Source organism: Quercus robur, chromosome 7 (genome assembly GCF_932294415.1).
Source record: "Quercus robur chromosome 7, dhQueRobu3.1, whole genome shotgun sequence".
NCBI lineage: Eukaryota > Viridiplantae > Streptophyta > Magnoliopsida > Fagales > Fagaceae > Quercus > Quercus robur.
The window spans coordinates 42,162,921-42,178,363 of record NC_065540.1 but is presented as its reverse complement, the minus strand read 5'-3'; the positions used below and the strand labels follow the sequence as shown (position 1 = coordinate 42,178,363).

Here is a 15,443-nt window from a genome sequence, read left to right as displayed (position 1 = left end):
TTTTCATCCACACATATTTTCACAAATGTTTTCAAACAATAATTTTCAATTTTTAAACACATATACCAAACGGGCCCTAAACATGGGTGATGCTGATAGGCTAGTATGAAATAAACAAAAACTAAGGACAAAAAATGAAAAAGAAAAGAAAAAAGAGAACTATGTGGCTGCTATAGTGCCATTTAGGTTTGTTTAATATATATATATATATATATATATATTAAAAAAAAAGGAAAAAGAAAAAAAAGAAGAAGCTAAGATTAAATAGATCCGATCTGAAGACTTGGAGAGAGAGAGAGAGAGAGATGGCAGAATTGTTCATTAAGCAGGCAGAGCAGTACGCAGAGGGTCGGCCTAGTTATCCTCAACAATTATTTGAATTCATTGCTTCCAAGACATCTTCTCACGATCTTGCGTGGGACGTCGGCACCGGAAGCGGCCAAGCCGCCCGATCTGTGAGTTCCTTTCTCCCTTCCGTACATTTAAATTGTATGTTCAACAAAATAAGGTAATAATAACAATAATCAGAAGATACATGGTTGTTTTCGTTATTACGAGACAAAGATGTATGCTATATTAGAATTTAGACCTCAGCTTCTCTTCTTCTTCTTCTTCTTCTTCTTCTTTTTGTTAAGTAATTAATTGAGAATAAGGACTAGCTAATAGAAAATTTATATTGAGTCTCAAACCCACCTTCTTTTTTTCTTTTCTTTTTTTCTTTTTTTTTTTTTTTTTTTACTGTCAATAGAGTTAAACGAGTTTGGATACAGCGTTTCTACCCCAAGGTGGCGTTTGCGTTTTTTAGTAACCCACAATACTGTTCATAGAGCCGCAACTCGTAAAAAATGCACTATCAAAATTTGCACAGTATCCTGAGCCATACAGCTGGACTACCCCTTTTGTTATTTTGTTTATTTTCCGGTCAAAAGAAAAAGTTTGCTTGCACCTTTTGTACTTTTGTGCATTTAAATATACCTATTCTACCTTTCTTTTTTCCGGTCAAAAAAAGTTTCCTACAAAATATATCTATATAATATTTTTAACAATAAATTTTTAATTTTTAATAAAATAAACGGTATTTAAATATGTTCAAAAACCACTTAGAAAAATGTTTAACATGCATAAAATTATATTAAGAATATTATGTAAGAGCTATAATCAGCCGTAGACATTATTGGTTAAAACTTTATTTTGAAAAAAATCGATTACATAGATCTCAAAAAAAAAATAAAGTTATTAGACAGTCCCTGATATGTAGCCTACTTACATGATCCACATACTGTGAATGCCTACCTTTATACCTTAATAATAAGTGCTTTGATTGCTCCACTGGCGGCGCCAAGGGTTAATCAGGGTCCTTGAATTTTCTTTTTAATATAACTTAATAGATTGTGAGTTTTAAATTAACATGGGTCTTTTAGTCCCTATGAAAAAAAAAAAAAAATTGAGCATCCTAAAAAAAAACACTTGAACACCCTTAAACAATTGAGCCCATTAAAAATAAAATTCAACCTCTCCAAAAATTTTGTCCATTAGAATGTTGAAAAAAAAAAAAAAAAAAAGTAAAAAATGCTATGTTCACGATATTTTTACAATATTTTCGTAATAAATCCTAAATAACAGGTTATTGCTAATGAATAGAAAATAATTTCAGTAATAAGTTCAAATTAGAACCAGTAAATACTTACAACCTAGGTTTTGTTGTGAAAGTGTTGCAAAAATGTTGTACACATAACACTTCTCAAAAATTGCTTAAACAAACATATTAGCCTAAAATCTCAAATCAAACGTTTAATTGTGATTTTTTAAATTGTGTTTCAACTAGCATATTTTAAAATTGCTATTTTTTTTATATAAAAAAATGCACACTTTTCAAATAACTAGTTTGTTAGTATTTGCTTTAGCCAAATTTGTTGGATTTATGTGATATATTTTTTCAAAAAGATAATGTATTTTTTTATATTAGAATTTGTTAAGCAATATGTTAGTAATTGAATAAGAGATCAGTAACTTAATAATTGTTTAGTTGTGTATATTGAAAAAGACGTAGTTGATAATACTAATAGTGCTATCATATCACACAACAATTTTAAAATATGAAAACTTGTGAAAGAAAATTTTAAAACTTTATATATTTGAATGTGTTTTTATTTTGTGATGTTAATATATTGAAGTTTTATTATTAATAATTTTTTAAAATTAAGTGTTTTTAATGATACCATGACAAAACTTTCTGGAGCCTCTACTGGATTGCTCAATTACAATTTCATTTTTCAGCTAGCTGGGATCTACAAGAATGTCATAGCCACAGACACGAGCCCAAAACAGCTTTCATTCGCGCCAAGGCTACCCAATGTCAGATACCAACTTACACCTCCCACCATGTCTAGTGCCGAGCTTGAACGCAATGTTGCACCTCAATCAAGCATTGATGTTGTAACTGTTGCTCAAGCCCTCCATTGGTTTGACCTCCCTAATTTCTACCAACAAGTGAAGTGGGTACTCAAAAAACCTCATGGTGTCATAGCTGCATGGTGCTACACCCCGCCAAAAGTTAATGATTCAGTCGACGCTATCTTCAAACGCTTTCATTTCGTTTCTGTGGACCCTCATTGGGATGCATCACATAAATTGATGGACGACATGTATAGGAACATCGATTTTCCATTTGAGCCCATGGAGGGAGCTGATCATACTGGGCCATTTGAATTTGTAGCAGAAAGATTGATGGATTTAGATGATTATTTTACATTATTTAGATCGAGGTCAGCATATCAAATAGCGAGGGAGAAGGGTGTAGAGCAATTGAGCAATGATGTGATTGAGGAATTTAAGCATGCTTGGAATGAAGATGGATTGGACAAGAAGGTTGTTAAGTTTCCAGTTTATCTGAGGATTGGAAGAGTGGGGAATTTGTAAATCAAAACGCTAGTTTAGATCTTATAGGAAATTGAAAAACCATTCTGTTTCAAAGGAGTGTTAGTCTTGAATCTTGATGGATCCATTTCCTTTGTCAATAAAATTGGGAGCAATAAATTAGTTGTGTTTATCACATTGCCATTGTATACAATCTAATTCTGCTTTTGAATGCTATTGATTAGAAAGTAAATGATGGCTACCGAATATAATCGTTAAGGTTGTGATTTTGTTTATGAAGCTTCTGAGAGAATTGCTCTTGATTTAGAGAGCCTTTATAAGATTTAATTTGGTGGCAGAGTTGCTGTATCCTGTATGTGCTAGTTAAACTGGAAATGTTATGTCGCAAGTGCCAGTGTGCTTACCAATGGAAAATGGAATTGGTCGAAAGTGTGTTCAACTGTTCAAGAAGAACCAGAGATCTTATCAAATCTTCAATGACACAGCAACAAACCTCTTGGTTCCTCTAAAGTTGTTTATAGTATACTGCAAAAAAAACATTTTGACTGCTGTAACTCTACAACTATGGCATTCTCAGTGGGGAAGAAGAACTAGGATTAGTGGGCATGAGAGGGATTTTTCATCTTGCTTGTGGAGGGAAATCTAAACTTGGGATTGACATTGTATTGGTACAATTTGAATTGTTGTGTCTCGATTCTCGTTAATTATAATCCTTTTCTTAAAATGGCTTCATTTTTCTTCTAATCCAAAACTGACATGGATTAGTGGATTACATACCGATGGAAATCATCTCTTTACACAAATCCTTCCAACCACAATTCCTCAGAGTCCATGGTTTTCAACTTTGAATTTATGTTATGCTTGACGAAATTAGAGTCACCTAAAAGATGGAAAACTAGTCAAACTAAGGTAAAACATAACTTTTCTTTCTCCCATTCTTTACCAAACGATAAGGAAGTAAAATAAGGAAGCAATGTCATAGAAAAAAAAAAAAAAAAATTGGAAAGGGAGTACATGTGTTTAAACAAAAGTTTTCGTTGTTTAAACACTAAAACAGATATTTTTACAATACTTTTTACATATGTATTTCCACGACGTTTAAACAAACAATACTAGAAATCTCTAATGAAACAGGCCCAAAATTTCAGGTAATCGATCATAATTTTTAAAGTTTTGAAGAGACAGAGACAGAGAGAGAGAGAGAAAGTTTGTTCTATGTTTTAGTGCTTTGAAGAGACAGAGACAGAAAGAGAGAAAGTTTGTTCTATGTTTTAGTGCTTGTAGGAGACTCAAAAATTAGTCTAAAGTTCACACGCATATGAAGACTTTTAACCGTCTAAAAGAGAATAGTCAGATAGGATGCAAGCCTACTAAGATAGAGATTGTCATGTAGTGGCTAAAGTGGTGTTGAGGCGGCTTGAGATTTGTTGCTGCGGAAGTTTTGTAATAATAATAACTTAGCACTCATGAAGAAAGTATTTTCCAGCATAAATACTTTGTAATAAATCTAAATTTTTTTTTATTGATAGTTAAACATTATACACACATTGCTACACACCACTCTTCACCATTTCACTCTTACTTTCTTATTTCTTTATACTTACTTGCTATCTCACTACACTTCTTGAATTACTTTCTCACTTATTTGGATGATTTGATATAATTCGTAAAAAGGCCTTACATAGAAGAAAATATATAGTATTTTCGGTGCATGTTTTTTCCCTCTTACATGAGGTGCATGCATCTTCCCTCTCACCATATACCACCTAACATAGAAGAATAACTACTACACACTACACAGGAGACAACGTCCTTAATTCACTCACCTAAGTAATTGAAATTGTAGAAAAACATGGCCCAAAAAAAAAAAAAGTCAACAAAGGAAGCATCTCTTTTTTTTTTTTTGGTTAAACAAGGAAGCATCTCTTCATCTTGAACTACTCTTCCCCAATCTTAAGCTATAGTCCCTAAGATGCAAACACTCACAAAACATTTTAAAAAGTTATCACTTTAGAACAGTGGCGGTTTCAGGAATTTTGTTCAGAGTGTTCCTTAGGAAGCATAAATTATACAATCTTATTTTTTTTAGACTTTAGGTAATTAGATTTGATTCAATGTTATTAATTTCATTCTGTTCCGGCCGTAATGACCGGAAAATACCGTGCCAGTAAATAAATCAGAACAGTAACCCACCCTATTCCACTTCGGAAAAAATTTCAAGTCATTTCAATCTATTTCGGATGTTTAGGGGTGTTTCGGTAAATATCGGCCAAAATTCAAGATTTGGCTGGCATGAAGTTTGTGCTTAAAAAAAAAAATGTTCTTAAAACCAAAACAAATTTGCATTTTGTAAACCAAAAAACCTCAAAAGGAAAAAAAAAATGAAAATAAAAGAAATGAACAAAGGTACCTGTACAGCTAAAAAAAAATCGTATTGAGAAATTTGAGACTCAAAACTTGAGAAAAGGCACTGCCGCACTGGTATTGGTAGAAGATACAGAAGTTACGAACAAGGAGGAAGACAAAATGTAGATGTAAAAGTATAGATGAAAATGTGATAAAATTTAAAAATATGAAGTGTAAAAATTGAGGAGACAGAAGACGCACAGAAGTTATGAACAAGGAGGAAGGCAAAACGTAGATGTAAAAGTGTAGATGAAGATGTGATAAAATTTAAAAATATGAAGTATAAAAATCGAGGAGACAGAAGACGTGTGTAGTTAAGAATAAACAAGAAAAAATAATTAAAAATGAGAAGTAAGTAATATATGTCTGGTGAAGAAAAATAATACTGTAATAAAAAATAATAAAAAGTTGAAAATTGTGCTGTGTTGGGCAATGTGTTTAGTCAAAGGAATCAAGTCACTGCCACCACCTGTAGTAGTTTTATTTTATATATATATATATATATATATTTTTCATATTTTAGTCTTTTTTTTTTTTTTTAGTTTTTCTTTTTTGCTTGAAAGACCCCAATATATTGTTAAGTTGCTCAAATTATGAACCAAAATTTAATTTTATTGACATAAAAAAAATTCAAGATACTTCCCAAAAAAATTTTAAAGGTAAATAAATATAAAATTTTAAATTATTATATATAATTTTTTTTTTTAGATCAGGATGGTCTTAGGACCACCCAGCTATAAGGTGGCGCCGCCACTGCTCTATAGTCTACATAATTATTATTCCTATATTTAATAAGCCAAAATTTTCTATTGCCGTTTTCAAAGATTTTATTGGATGGCACTTCGTTTTTTTTTTTTTTTTAAATTTAAAAATTTACCAACTTTGATTTGGATTTATTTATTTGAACTTATAAATGGTAGCCAAGATAAGATAAGGCTGAATAGATCCGACCTGGAAACTTGAGTCTTGAAGAGAGAGAGAGAGAGAGATGGCAGAGTTGTACATCAAGCAGGCAGAGCAGTATGCAGAGGGCCGGCCTTGTTATCCTCCAGAAATGTTTGATTTCATTGCTTCCAAGACACCATGTCACGATCTTGCATGGGACGTCGGCACCGGAAGCGGCCAAGCTGCCCGATCTGTGAGTTTCTTTCCCCCTTCCGTAACTTTAAATTGTATGATCAAGAAAAGAAGTTAGACTTTATTTCGAATCTCTCTTTGACACCTACTCTTTAAGGTAATAATAATGAGATACAGGATTGGTGTTGTGGTAGAAAACATATAAGCAATTCAGTTATCATGAGACAAAAATGTATGCTATATTAGAATTTCAATGACAAGATTTACTAATTAAAATTTACACGATTTAAATGATTGTAAAATTAATTAGGAAAACATTGAAAATACAGTTTATTTACTAAAAAATGAAAAATCTACAAATTAACATGATAATAAATTTGGTCATACCACATCAAGAACAAAATTAATAGATTTTGTAATTTCCTTTTTGTTATGTTCAAAAGCTAATACAATAGTTTGTAAGACTTGTACTTCTGTTGGCTATTCTATGTAGTAGCCCCTCGTTATGGAGGGAGGTACTCATGATATTCCACACATCACTAAGTAAATTAAGTTAACAACCCCTCCTATCATTCAAGCGTTTACAGCAAAGGAATCATTGTCATATTTTGCCTAAAATCTTAACATATTGGCTATAAATAGTCTGCTTTTAATCACGACTTGCTAGAGGGTTCAAAACAAATTCAAGGTCTCACAACAAATAAGTTTCACATCACATAAACTTGAAAATATCATTTACAAATGTAAATTACACAAATCCAGTCATAGTACTCAGAAATACAAAGATTTATCCATACATACAAATTTAAATAAGTTCAAGTTGTCCCACAAGTTTTTCATGACAAATAGTCAATGTTTCCATACAATATCCTCATCAAATATTTATAGAATATCAACATATTTCTTTTTTATAAGCATAGTTTGGTAGTCAAAACTGTTTTTGGGAAAACCCCCCAATTAGTAAACACCACTTTTGGGTCTCTACACCCTTTATACCTTAATATTAAGTGCTTTGGTTTCTTCTTGTTATTGAGTTGAGACACATCTAATTCCATCTTAAACATTTGTTTTTTTATAGACTTTTTTTTTTTTTTTTTTCTTTCTAATACAACCTTATTTTTCAGTTAGCTGGTATTTTCAAGAATGTCATAGCCACGGATACAAGCTCAAAGCAGCTTTCATTCGCGCCAAGGCTACCCAATGTTAGATACCAACATACTCCTCCCACCATGTCTAGTGCCGAGCTTGAATCCAATGTTGCACCTCAATCAAGCATTGATGTTGTAACTATTGGACAAGCCCTCCACTGGTTTGACCTCCCAAATTTCTACGAACAAGTGAAGTGGGTACTCAAAAAACCTCATGGTGTCATAGCTACATGGTGCTACACTCTGCCACAAGTTAATGAATCAGTCGACGCACTCTTCCAACCTTTTCATTACGTTTCCGTGGACCCCCATTGGGATGCAGCACATAAATTTATTTTCGACATGTATAGGACCATCGATTTTCCATTTGAGCCAGTGGATGGAGCTGATCATACTGGGCCATTTCAATTTGTAACAGAAAGATTAATGGATTTAGATGATTATTTTACATACTTTAGATCAAGGTCAGCATATCAAATAGCAAGGGAGAAGGGTGTGGAGCATTTGACCAATGATGTGATTGAGGAATTCAAGAATGCTTGGACTGAAGATGGTTTAGACAAGAAGGTTGTTAAGTTTCCAATTTATCTGAGGATTGGAAAAGTGGGGAATTTGTAAATCAAAAGACTAATTTAGATAAATTGTGGTGCATCTATAGGAATTTGAAATAAACCATTTTGTTTCAAAGGAGTGATAGTCTTGATGGATTCGTATCTATTGTCAATAAAATTGGGAGCATCAGTTGTGTATGTCACATTGCCTTTTTATACAATCGAATTATGCTTTCGAATGCTATTGATTAGGAAGTAAATGATGGCTGCTGAATATAATCGTTAAGGTTGTGATTTTGTTTATCAAGCTTCGGAGATAGAGTGGCTGTGCCTGTATGTACTGTAGTTCAACTAGAAATGTTATGGTGCAAGGGCAAGTGTGCTTTACAAATAGCAAATGGAATTAGCCCAAAAAGGGGTACAAGAAGAACTAGAGATCTCATCAACTTTTTAAAATGGCAAAGCAACAAACTTCTTTGGTTCCTCTAAAGTTGTATATACTGCAACTTCTTGGAATGCTGTAACTCACAGGTATAGCATTCTCAGTGGGGAAGAACTAGAAGTTGCAGGCATGAGAGAGGTTTATTCGTCTAGCATATTGCTTAGTTACAGAACTAGTAGTAACCATCCAGGCAATGTTGAAGGAAATCTAAACTTGGGATTGACATAGTTTTGGTACAGTTTGAATTATTGTGTCTCGTTTTGTCACTAATTATAGTTGTTTTCTTAAAATGACTTTCTTTTGCTTCTAATCCGAAACTGGCATGGATTACACAATGATGGATATAATAATCTCTTTACACAAATCCTTCCTTGAAAGTCCTAGTTTTATTTTTCAAACAATAATTAACCACAAAATTTTCATTAAATTTTATAGATTCTATATTTTTGTATGTTTAACTCATGCTTTCATTCCGATATAAAGAACTTATTGCCACTTTCATCTCAAAGCAAAAATGTTTAGAGAAAAAATTATGAGAAACTTTTCCCTAAATCAAGATTGATGCCAAAGAGGTCCACATATATTGTCTACATGGATAAATTTCTTATGACTAAGGCATTTTCTCGCCACCACTATTGGTATTCGTCCATTATTGATTCCTTCAAGTTCACAAACCTTGAATCACCACATACCAGTCTATCCTCACCATTACTTTTATACACTAACGATAATGCTCATCATGGTTTTGGCGCTGTTTTATCTTTGGATGAACTAGAGACTCTAAATAAGTCCTTAGGCTTCATTTCAGCTTGTGCTGATAAGCCTTTCAAGCTTGCTACCAGCTATAGCCCAGAATTCCTCTCCCTTAAAGCCTCCACTGGTTTATGGCCTGCCTCAAATTATGGTAAAGACATTATAATTGGTGTTATAGATTCTGGTATTTGGCCTGAACATCCAAGCTTTGAAGACCATGGCAGGCCTGCTGGTAAGGTTTCATCTAAGTGGAAGGTAAAGTGTGAAGGAGGACAACAGTTTAATTCGTCAATGTGTAACTCCAAACTCATTGGAGTTAGGTACTTTAATGCAGCATTGAAAAGAAAATTTAGGTCTTCTATTGTAGACTCTGCTAGGGACACTACAGGCCACGGGACCTATGCGTCTTCAGTAGTTGCTGGGAATTTCTTAACATGGTCGTCTTTTGATGGCTATGCTGAGGGAACAACAAAAGGTGTAGCACCATATGCTAGGATTTCCATGTATAAAGTTGTTTGGGATGGAGGCATTAGATGTTATGTCGTTGCTGGTATGGATCAAGCCATTGCTGATGGTGTTGATGTGATCTGCATTGCCATGGGATACAAGCAAACAACAGAAAAGCTATCATTGGAACCTATCGTAAAAGCTTCATTCTCTGCCACTGAGAAGGGCATACCTGTCACAACGGCTGCAGGAAATACTGGACCACATCTTGGAAGTTTATCAAATGGATGCCATGGGTCTTAACAGTTACAGCCGGTACCATGGATCAATTGCTTGGCGCGACTCTAACTACGAGCAATGGGCTAAAAATTATTGGAGGGTCAATGTTCTTAGGTGCAACCGTGCTAGAAAATTTTGTTGAGTTAGCAAAAGCTCTGATACTAGATTATTGAATAAAAGACTGAACAAGAGAACTTTTATTTAAAACTTCACTCTTTAAATTATAACACTTTACAAACTCTGATACTTGACTCACTAACACTAGTGCACATGCAGCACCTTTCTTTCACTGCACACACGGCACTTACCCACCAAATACACTTGCACACACCTCACTTCTAGACACCTACACACACTAGCTCTTAACTCTATTTCACTCTACACACTTGCTACCTATGGCACACACTTCACAACTTCATACAACTTTACACATCTCTCACTTGGTGCTTTATGACACACTTCACTTATCATGTCTCTCACTCGCCTCATTACATCTATTTATACTAGATGTATATTGGTTAGGAAACCAACTTGAAGCTTCTAGCTTCTTCCTCTTTATTGGCATTAAATTAATGCCTTTCTCCAACCTTCTAGACACCTTATAAATTTGTGGCTGAAATTCACTAGTGTAGGGAAGCTTCTAGAGAAAATATGAAAACTATCTTGGAGATAATTCCAAAAAAAGAGCAAGAGAGAAATGTCCGGAATTAGAGAGAAATTTCTAGAAAGAGAGAGAGATTGTGTGAGAAGTTCTAGAAGTTTCTAGAGAGAGGCAGTATTGATTTTTAACAAATTTATCGCTAGTGTACAGTAAAACCTTATCAAGGTGTGATTCTTATTCTTTGTTACATGCAGTGCCTAAAGGCACTGTCCTATTATGTGACATTGGGAGGTTAGAGTTGCAAGCAAAGTCTATTGTCAGTTCAAATATAACCGGAGCAATACTTATCTCAAATGATCCTATCAATCTGTCAATCATTATAGATATTCATTGTCCATGTATTGTGGTTCATTCAAGGAAAGCAAGGGATTTGCTCTCTTATGCAAAATCTAGGCCCATTTTAATACGTGTGGATGAAAAAGTGTTGTGAAAATACATATTGTGTTGTTTAAACAACGAAAACTGTTGTTTAAATAACGTTACCAAATAGGAGTTATCAGCCTTTGGGAAGCATGGAGTTCTAACAGACATTTACAAAATCAAAGCCTGCACCAGTTGTGCCTCCTTTTGCTTCAAGAGGACCATCATTTGAGTTTTCCATGGGTCTTGAAGCCAGATTTAATGGCATCGGGTTATTTAATTTTAGGGGCTACAATCTCGCCAAATGGTACACCTGAAAGTTACTTTCAAGTTTCAATTGACATTTGGGACATCAGTTGCTTGCGCTCACGCTGCAGGTGTGGTTGCACTTCTAAAAGTTGCACACACAGAATGGAGCCCAGCTGCTATAACGTCTGCCATTATCACCACTGCAAACCCACTTGACAACACTCTAAACCCAATTAAAGAGAAGAATGGAGCCGAAATTGAATATTCATCACCTCTAGGCATGGGAGCAGGCCAAATTTATCCCAATAAAGCACTTGACCCAAGTTTGATTTATGATGCGACTCCACAAGATTATGTCAATCAATTATGCCATTTTATGTACAAGAGTGATACTGATATTCTTACTAGATCAAGAAGCTACAGTTGCTTAAACCCATCATATGATCTTAATTATCCATCTTTCATAAGTTTCTCCAAAAATGGTGTAATGAATCATCAAAAGTTTAAGAGAATGGTCACTAATGTTGCTAAAGGTTCTGCAAAATACAAGGTTTTGGTGGAAGTGCCAAAGAGCTATGAGGTAGCAATCTCACCAAAGACGTTGGTGTTTTCAAAGAAGTATGAGAGACAGACATACGATGTCACTATGAAGTATAAAGGGAGGGGCCATCCTAAATTTGCATTTGGTGCACTTGAATGGGTTGGGGAAAATGGTCACCACAATGTTAGGAGCCCTATTGTGCTGGTTCCTCATACTAGTGATTCAATGTTGTTTGTTCTGTTGCTGAGTTGTAGTGTTTTGCTCTGGCTGAATTGTAGTGTTTTTCTATGCTGCTTCCTGTTCCTTTTAATAAAATTTATCCTTTAATTTTTTTTTTTTTTTAAAGAAAAAAAAAAAGTAGTGGTTCAAATGTTTGACCCGAATATCAAGCAAAATTATTATAGGCTTTTATTCCCACCTCCACTTTTTTACATCAATGTTTTTTACATCCACTTTTTTATGTTTGAATTGTAGACATTTTTTTTATGTTTATTTTTTTGCATCAGTTATGGATATGTGTGTGAAATAATGAATGTAAATGAGTGTGAGAGAATATTTTGCTAATTATTATCATTGTATTTTATGTTTCCTGAATGTGTTGTTTGAATATTACCTCTATTGGAAGCTATAATTATCTTGTTCCCCGTTCTAATGTGATAAACTGGCAACTAGCTAGCTTATTAATGTTTTTTGTTTTAGAAATTGAATTATTTTCATATTGAGTTCGGCTTTGATCAGTGGTGGCGCCACCTTATGGTTCAAGGTGGTCCTGGGACGACCTTGACCTGGAAACTTTTATATATATATAATAATTTAAAATTTTATATTTATTTACCTTCAAAAAATTTTTTGGGACCATCCTAAATTTTTTTATGCCAATAAAATTAAATTTTAGTTTATAATTTGAGCAACTTAACAATATATTAGGGTTTTTCAAGTAAAAAGGAAAAACTCAAAAAAAAAATTGAACTAAAAAAAAAAAAAAAAAACTACTAAAGGCTGGGCAGTGACTTGATTCCTTGACTAAGTACACTGCCCAATACAACACAATTGTCAACCTTTTATTATTTTTTATTACTATTTTTTCTCACTAGACATATATTACTTCTCATTTTTAATTTTTTTTTCTTGTTTATTCTTAACCACACACGCCTTCTATCTCCTCGATTTCCACACTTCGTGTGTGCTTGGATAAATTATTTTTAGCCAGTTTATTTTACTATTTAGCTTATTTTTACTACTATTCATGAGCTATATTGTACTTTTTAGTACTATTCATGGACTTTACTATACCATTTCAACTAACTTTTGCCTTTATTTACAGTATTTTAAGCAAAATTTTTTCAGTTTTAGCAAAATAAGTGGTTCCTAGACACTTTTACATCTACGTTTTAAATTTTATTACATCTTCATCTACACTTTTACATCTACGTTTTGTCTTCCTCATTGTTCGTAACTTTTGTGTCTTCTACCAATACCAATGCGGCAGTGTCTTTTCTCAAGTTTTGAATTTCAAATTTCTCAATATGATTTTTTTTAGCTATACCTTTGTTCATTTCTTTTCTTTTCATTTTTTTTTTCCTTTCGAGATTTTTCGGTGTACAGAATGCAAATTTGTTTTGGTTTTAAGAACAATTATTATTACTTTTTTTAAGCACAAACTTCATGCCGGTATTTACCGAAACGTCCTGAAACACCCGAAATAGACCAGAATGACCCAAAAAATTTTCAAAGTGGAATAGGGTGGGTTACTATTCCAGTTTGTTTACCAACAATGTATTTTCTGGCCGTTTCAGTTGGAACGGAACGAAATTAATAATATTGAATCAAATCTAATTACCTAAACGCTAAAAGGAAATAAGATTATGTAATTTATGCTTTTTAAGGAACACACTGGACAAAATTTCTAGAGCCAGCACCACTGGCTTTGATCAGAGGTCTTCCTAAGTCCAATTTGAGTGATTTTGGTGTCATCATCATAGAGCTCTTGAACTCTTCTTTCAAATACGATTAGACTTGCATCATTTCAACCATTGGCTAAAATTCCTTCTATTTTAATAAAGCCGAATCTTTTTGGATCTATTTTTCGAGGTATAAAGCACATTTGTGAGCAAATGTTGTCCCAAAATTAGTTTACGCGCCCAAAGTCCAAGTGGCAAAGTATTCTAATTTTTTTTGGCCATTTTCTATTGACTCTGCAACATCCTACTTGTTAGTGCTCTAATTCCTATCCATGGACAGTTGATTCAAAAGTTTTTCCATGCTCTTTAAAATGGCAACAAGTTTGCTTCTACCGAACAGTCAGATTTCAATTAAAACTCAAGCAAACCTTGGTTAAAGTTATCCAAATTTGGTCAAACTTGGTCTACCAGACTTGACCCGTAATTTGATTGACCAGATAGTTCTTTTTAACTCGAACCTGTTTTTTATATAAACCCGATTGACCCGACACTTCACCCATTAGCTAGGTCTAAATATAAGTTTGAAAGAAACCTTTTAACCAAAAAATTTGTCAAAATAAATTATTTAGCAAAAACAGTAAATGAACCATGCATGAGTTGCTCAATTTAACTTCCTCAAAAGACCCTTGGGTGACAAATAATACAATTGTTGTATTGACTACGGTATAATGTGTACATCTCTCTTAAGAACAATGCTAATTACATGAATATATTTCATTCTTTCTTACCTAAAACAAATTATCCTTGAAAGTTACCACTTATCTCAAAAATTAAGGTTTAAAAAAAAAACAAAATTAATACTTGTAGTATTATATTTTAAAATAGAGGACACTATCACATATAATAATATTCATCAAAAAAAAAAATTCGCATATAATAATATGATAAAATGTTTAAAGTAGAATTTTATTTTCTCATTAAAAAAAGTAGTATTTATTTAAACTCTTTTACCAACGTTTGGGGGGTGGGGGGTTTGGAGGTTTTATAATCTATTTTAAATTATTTGGTCCTATACATTTAAAAAAGAAAATAAAAACTACAATAACAAGTTGTGCATCCGTTGTTACTAAATTTTAAGAATTTTAAAATACTTTTTTTTAATAATTAAAACTCTATTATCAAAAGGTTTCAAAAGATTTATTAAAAAAAAAAGAGTTTAATCATTTATTTTAAATTATTTTGGTCATATACTATATATTTTTTATTTAAAAGAAAAAAGTTAGTTTATTTTAGTAAAATGTGAATTTTTAATTAACAATATTCTTATAATTTACTCATATTTTTAAATTAAACTTGTATTAGTCTTTTGTATTAAATTCTAATTTTTTTTTTCTACGAACTTTTTTTTTACATAGGAATAATACTATAAAGTTTATAAAAAAAGAGAAAATGTAATGTGTAGGGACAAAGTTTGGAGCCCAAGCCCAAGTGTATGGAATCCTGGTCCAATAAGCCCAATACAATGAATTTTGTAAAGTATGGGTCAAAGAACTAGGTCTAGATGAATTGGACAACGGCTAGCATGGAGTTAAGAATCAACCAAACATGAATAAAAGCTATTATGACTAGAGGACCTTTCGTCTGAGGAGACCATACATATATATAGATCACAATATTAGGATTGTTTAGCATGCTACAGTATTCTCTCTCACTCTTTTTTTGCCTCCCCATTTCATGGGGGCTCTTCTACA

General features: G+C 32.9%; 3 protein-coding genes across 3 annotated transcripts; all 3 read left to right on the top strand.

Annotated features, from left to right (window-relative positions):
* Nucleotides 1-248: 248 nt before the first annotated feature.
* Nucleotides 249-3,084, top strand: LOC126693503 (uncharacterized). The gene is made up of 2 exons (XM_050389489.1): nucleotides 249-455; nucleotides 2,278-3,084. The coding sequence occupies exons 1-2, from the start codon at nucleotides 306-308 to the stop codon at nucleotides 2,917-2,919; spliced, it is 792 nt and encodes a 263-aa protein (XP_050245446.1). The 5' UTR covers nucleotides 249-305; the 3' UTR covers nucleotides 2,920-3,084.
* Nucleotides 3,085-6,165: 3,081 nt separating this feature from the next.
* Nucleotides 6,166-8,257, top strand: LOC126693502 (uncharacterized). Its single transcript, XM_050389488.1, has 2 exons — nucleotides 6,166-6,421; nucleotides 7,485-8,257. Exons 1-2 carry the CDS (start codon nucleotides 6,272-6,274, stop codon nucleotides 8,124-8,126), a joined length of 792 nt encoding a protein of 263 aa, XP_050245445.1. The 5' UTR covers nucleotides 6,166-6,271; the 3' UTR covers nucleotides 8,127-8,257.
* Nucleotides 8,258-9,092: 835 nt separating this feature from the next.
* Nucleotides 9,093-10,004, top strand: LOC126691430 (subtilisin-like protease SBT3). The gene has a single exon (XM_050386481.1). It carries the CDS (start codon nucleotides 9,093-9,095, stop codon nucleotides 10,002-10,004), a length of 912 nt encoding a protein of 303 aa, XP_050242438.1.
* Nucleotides 10,005-15,443: the final 5,439 nt, after the last annotated feature.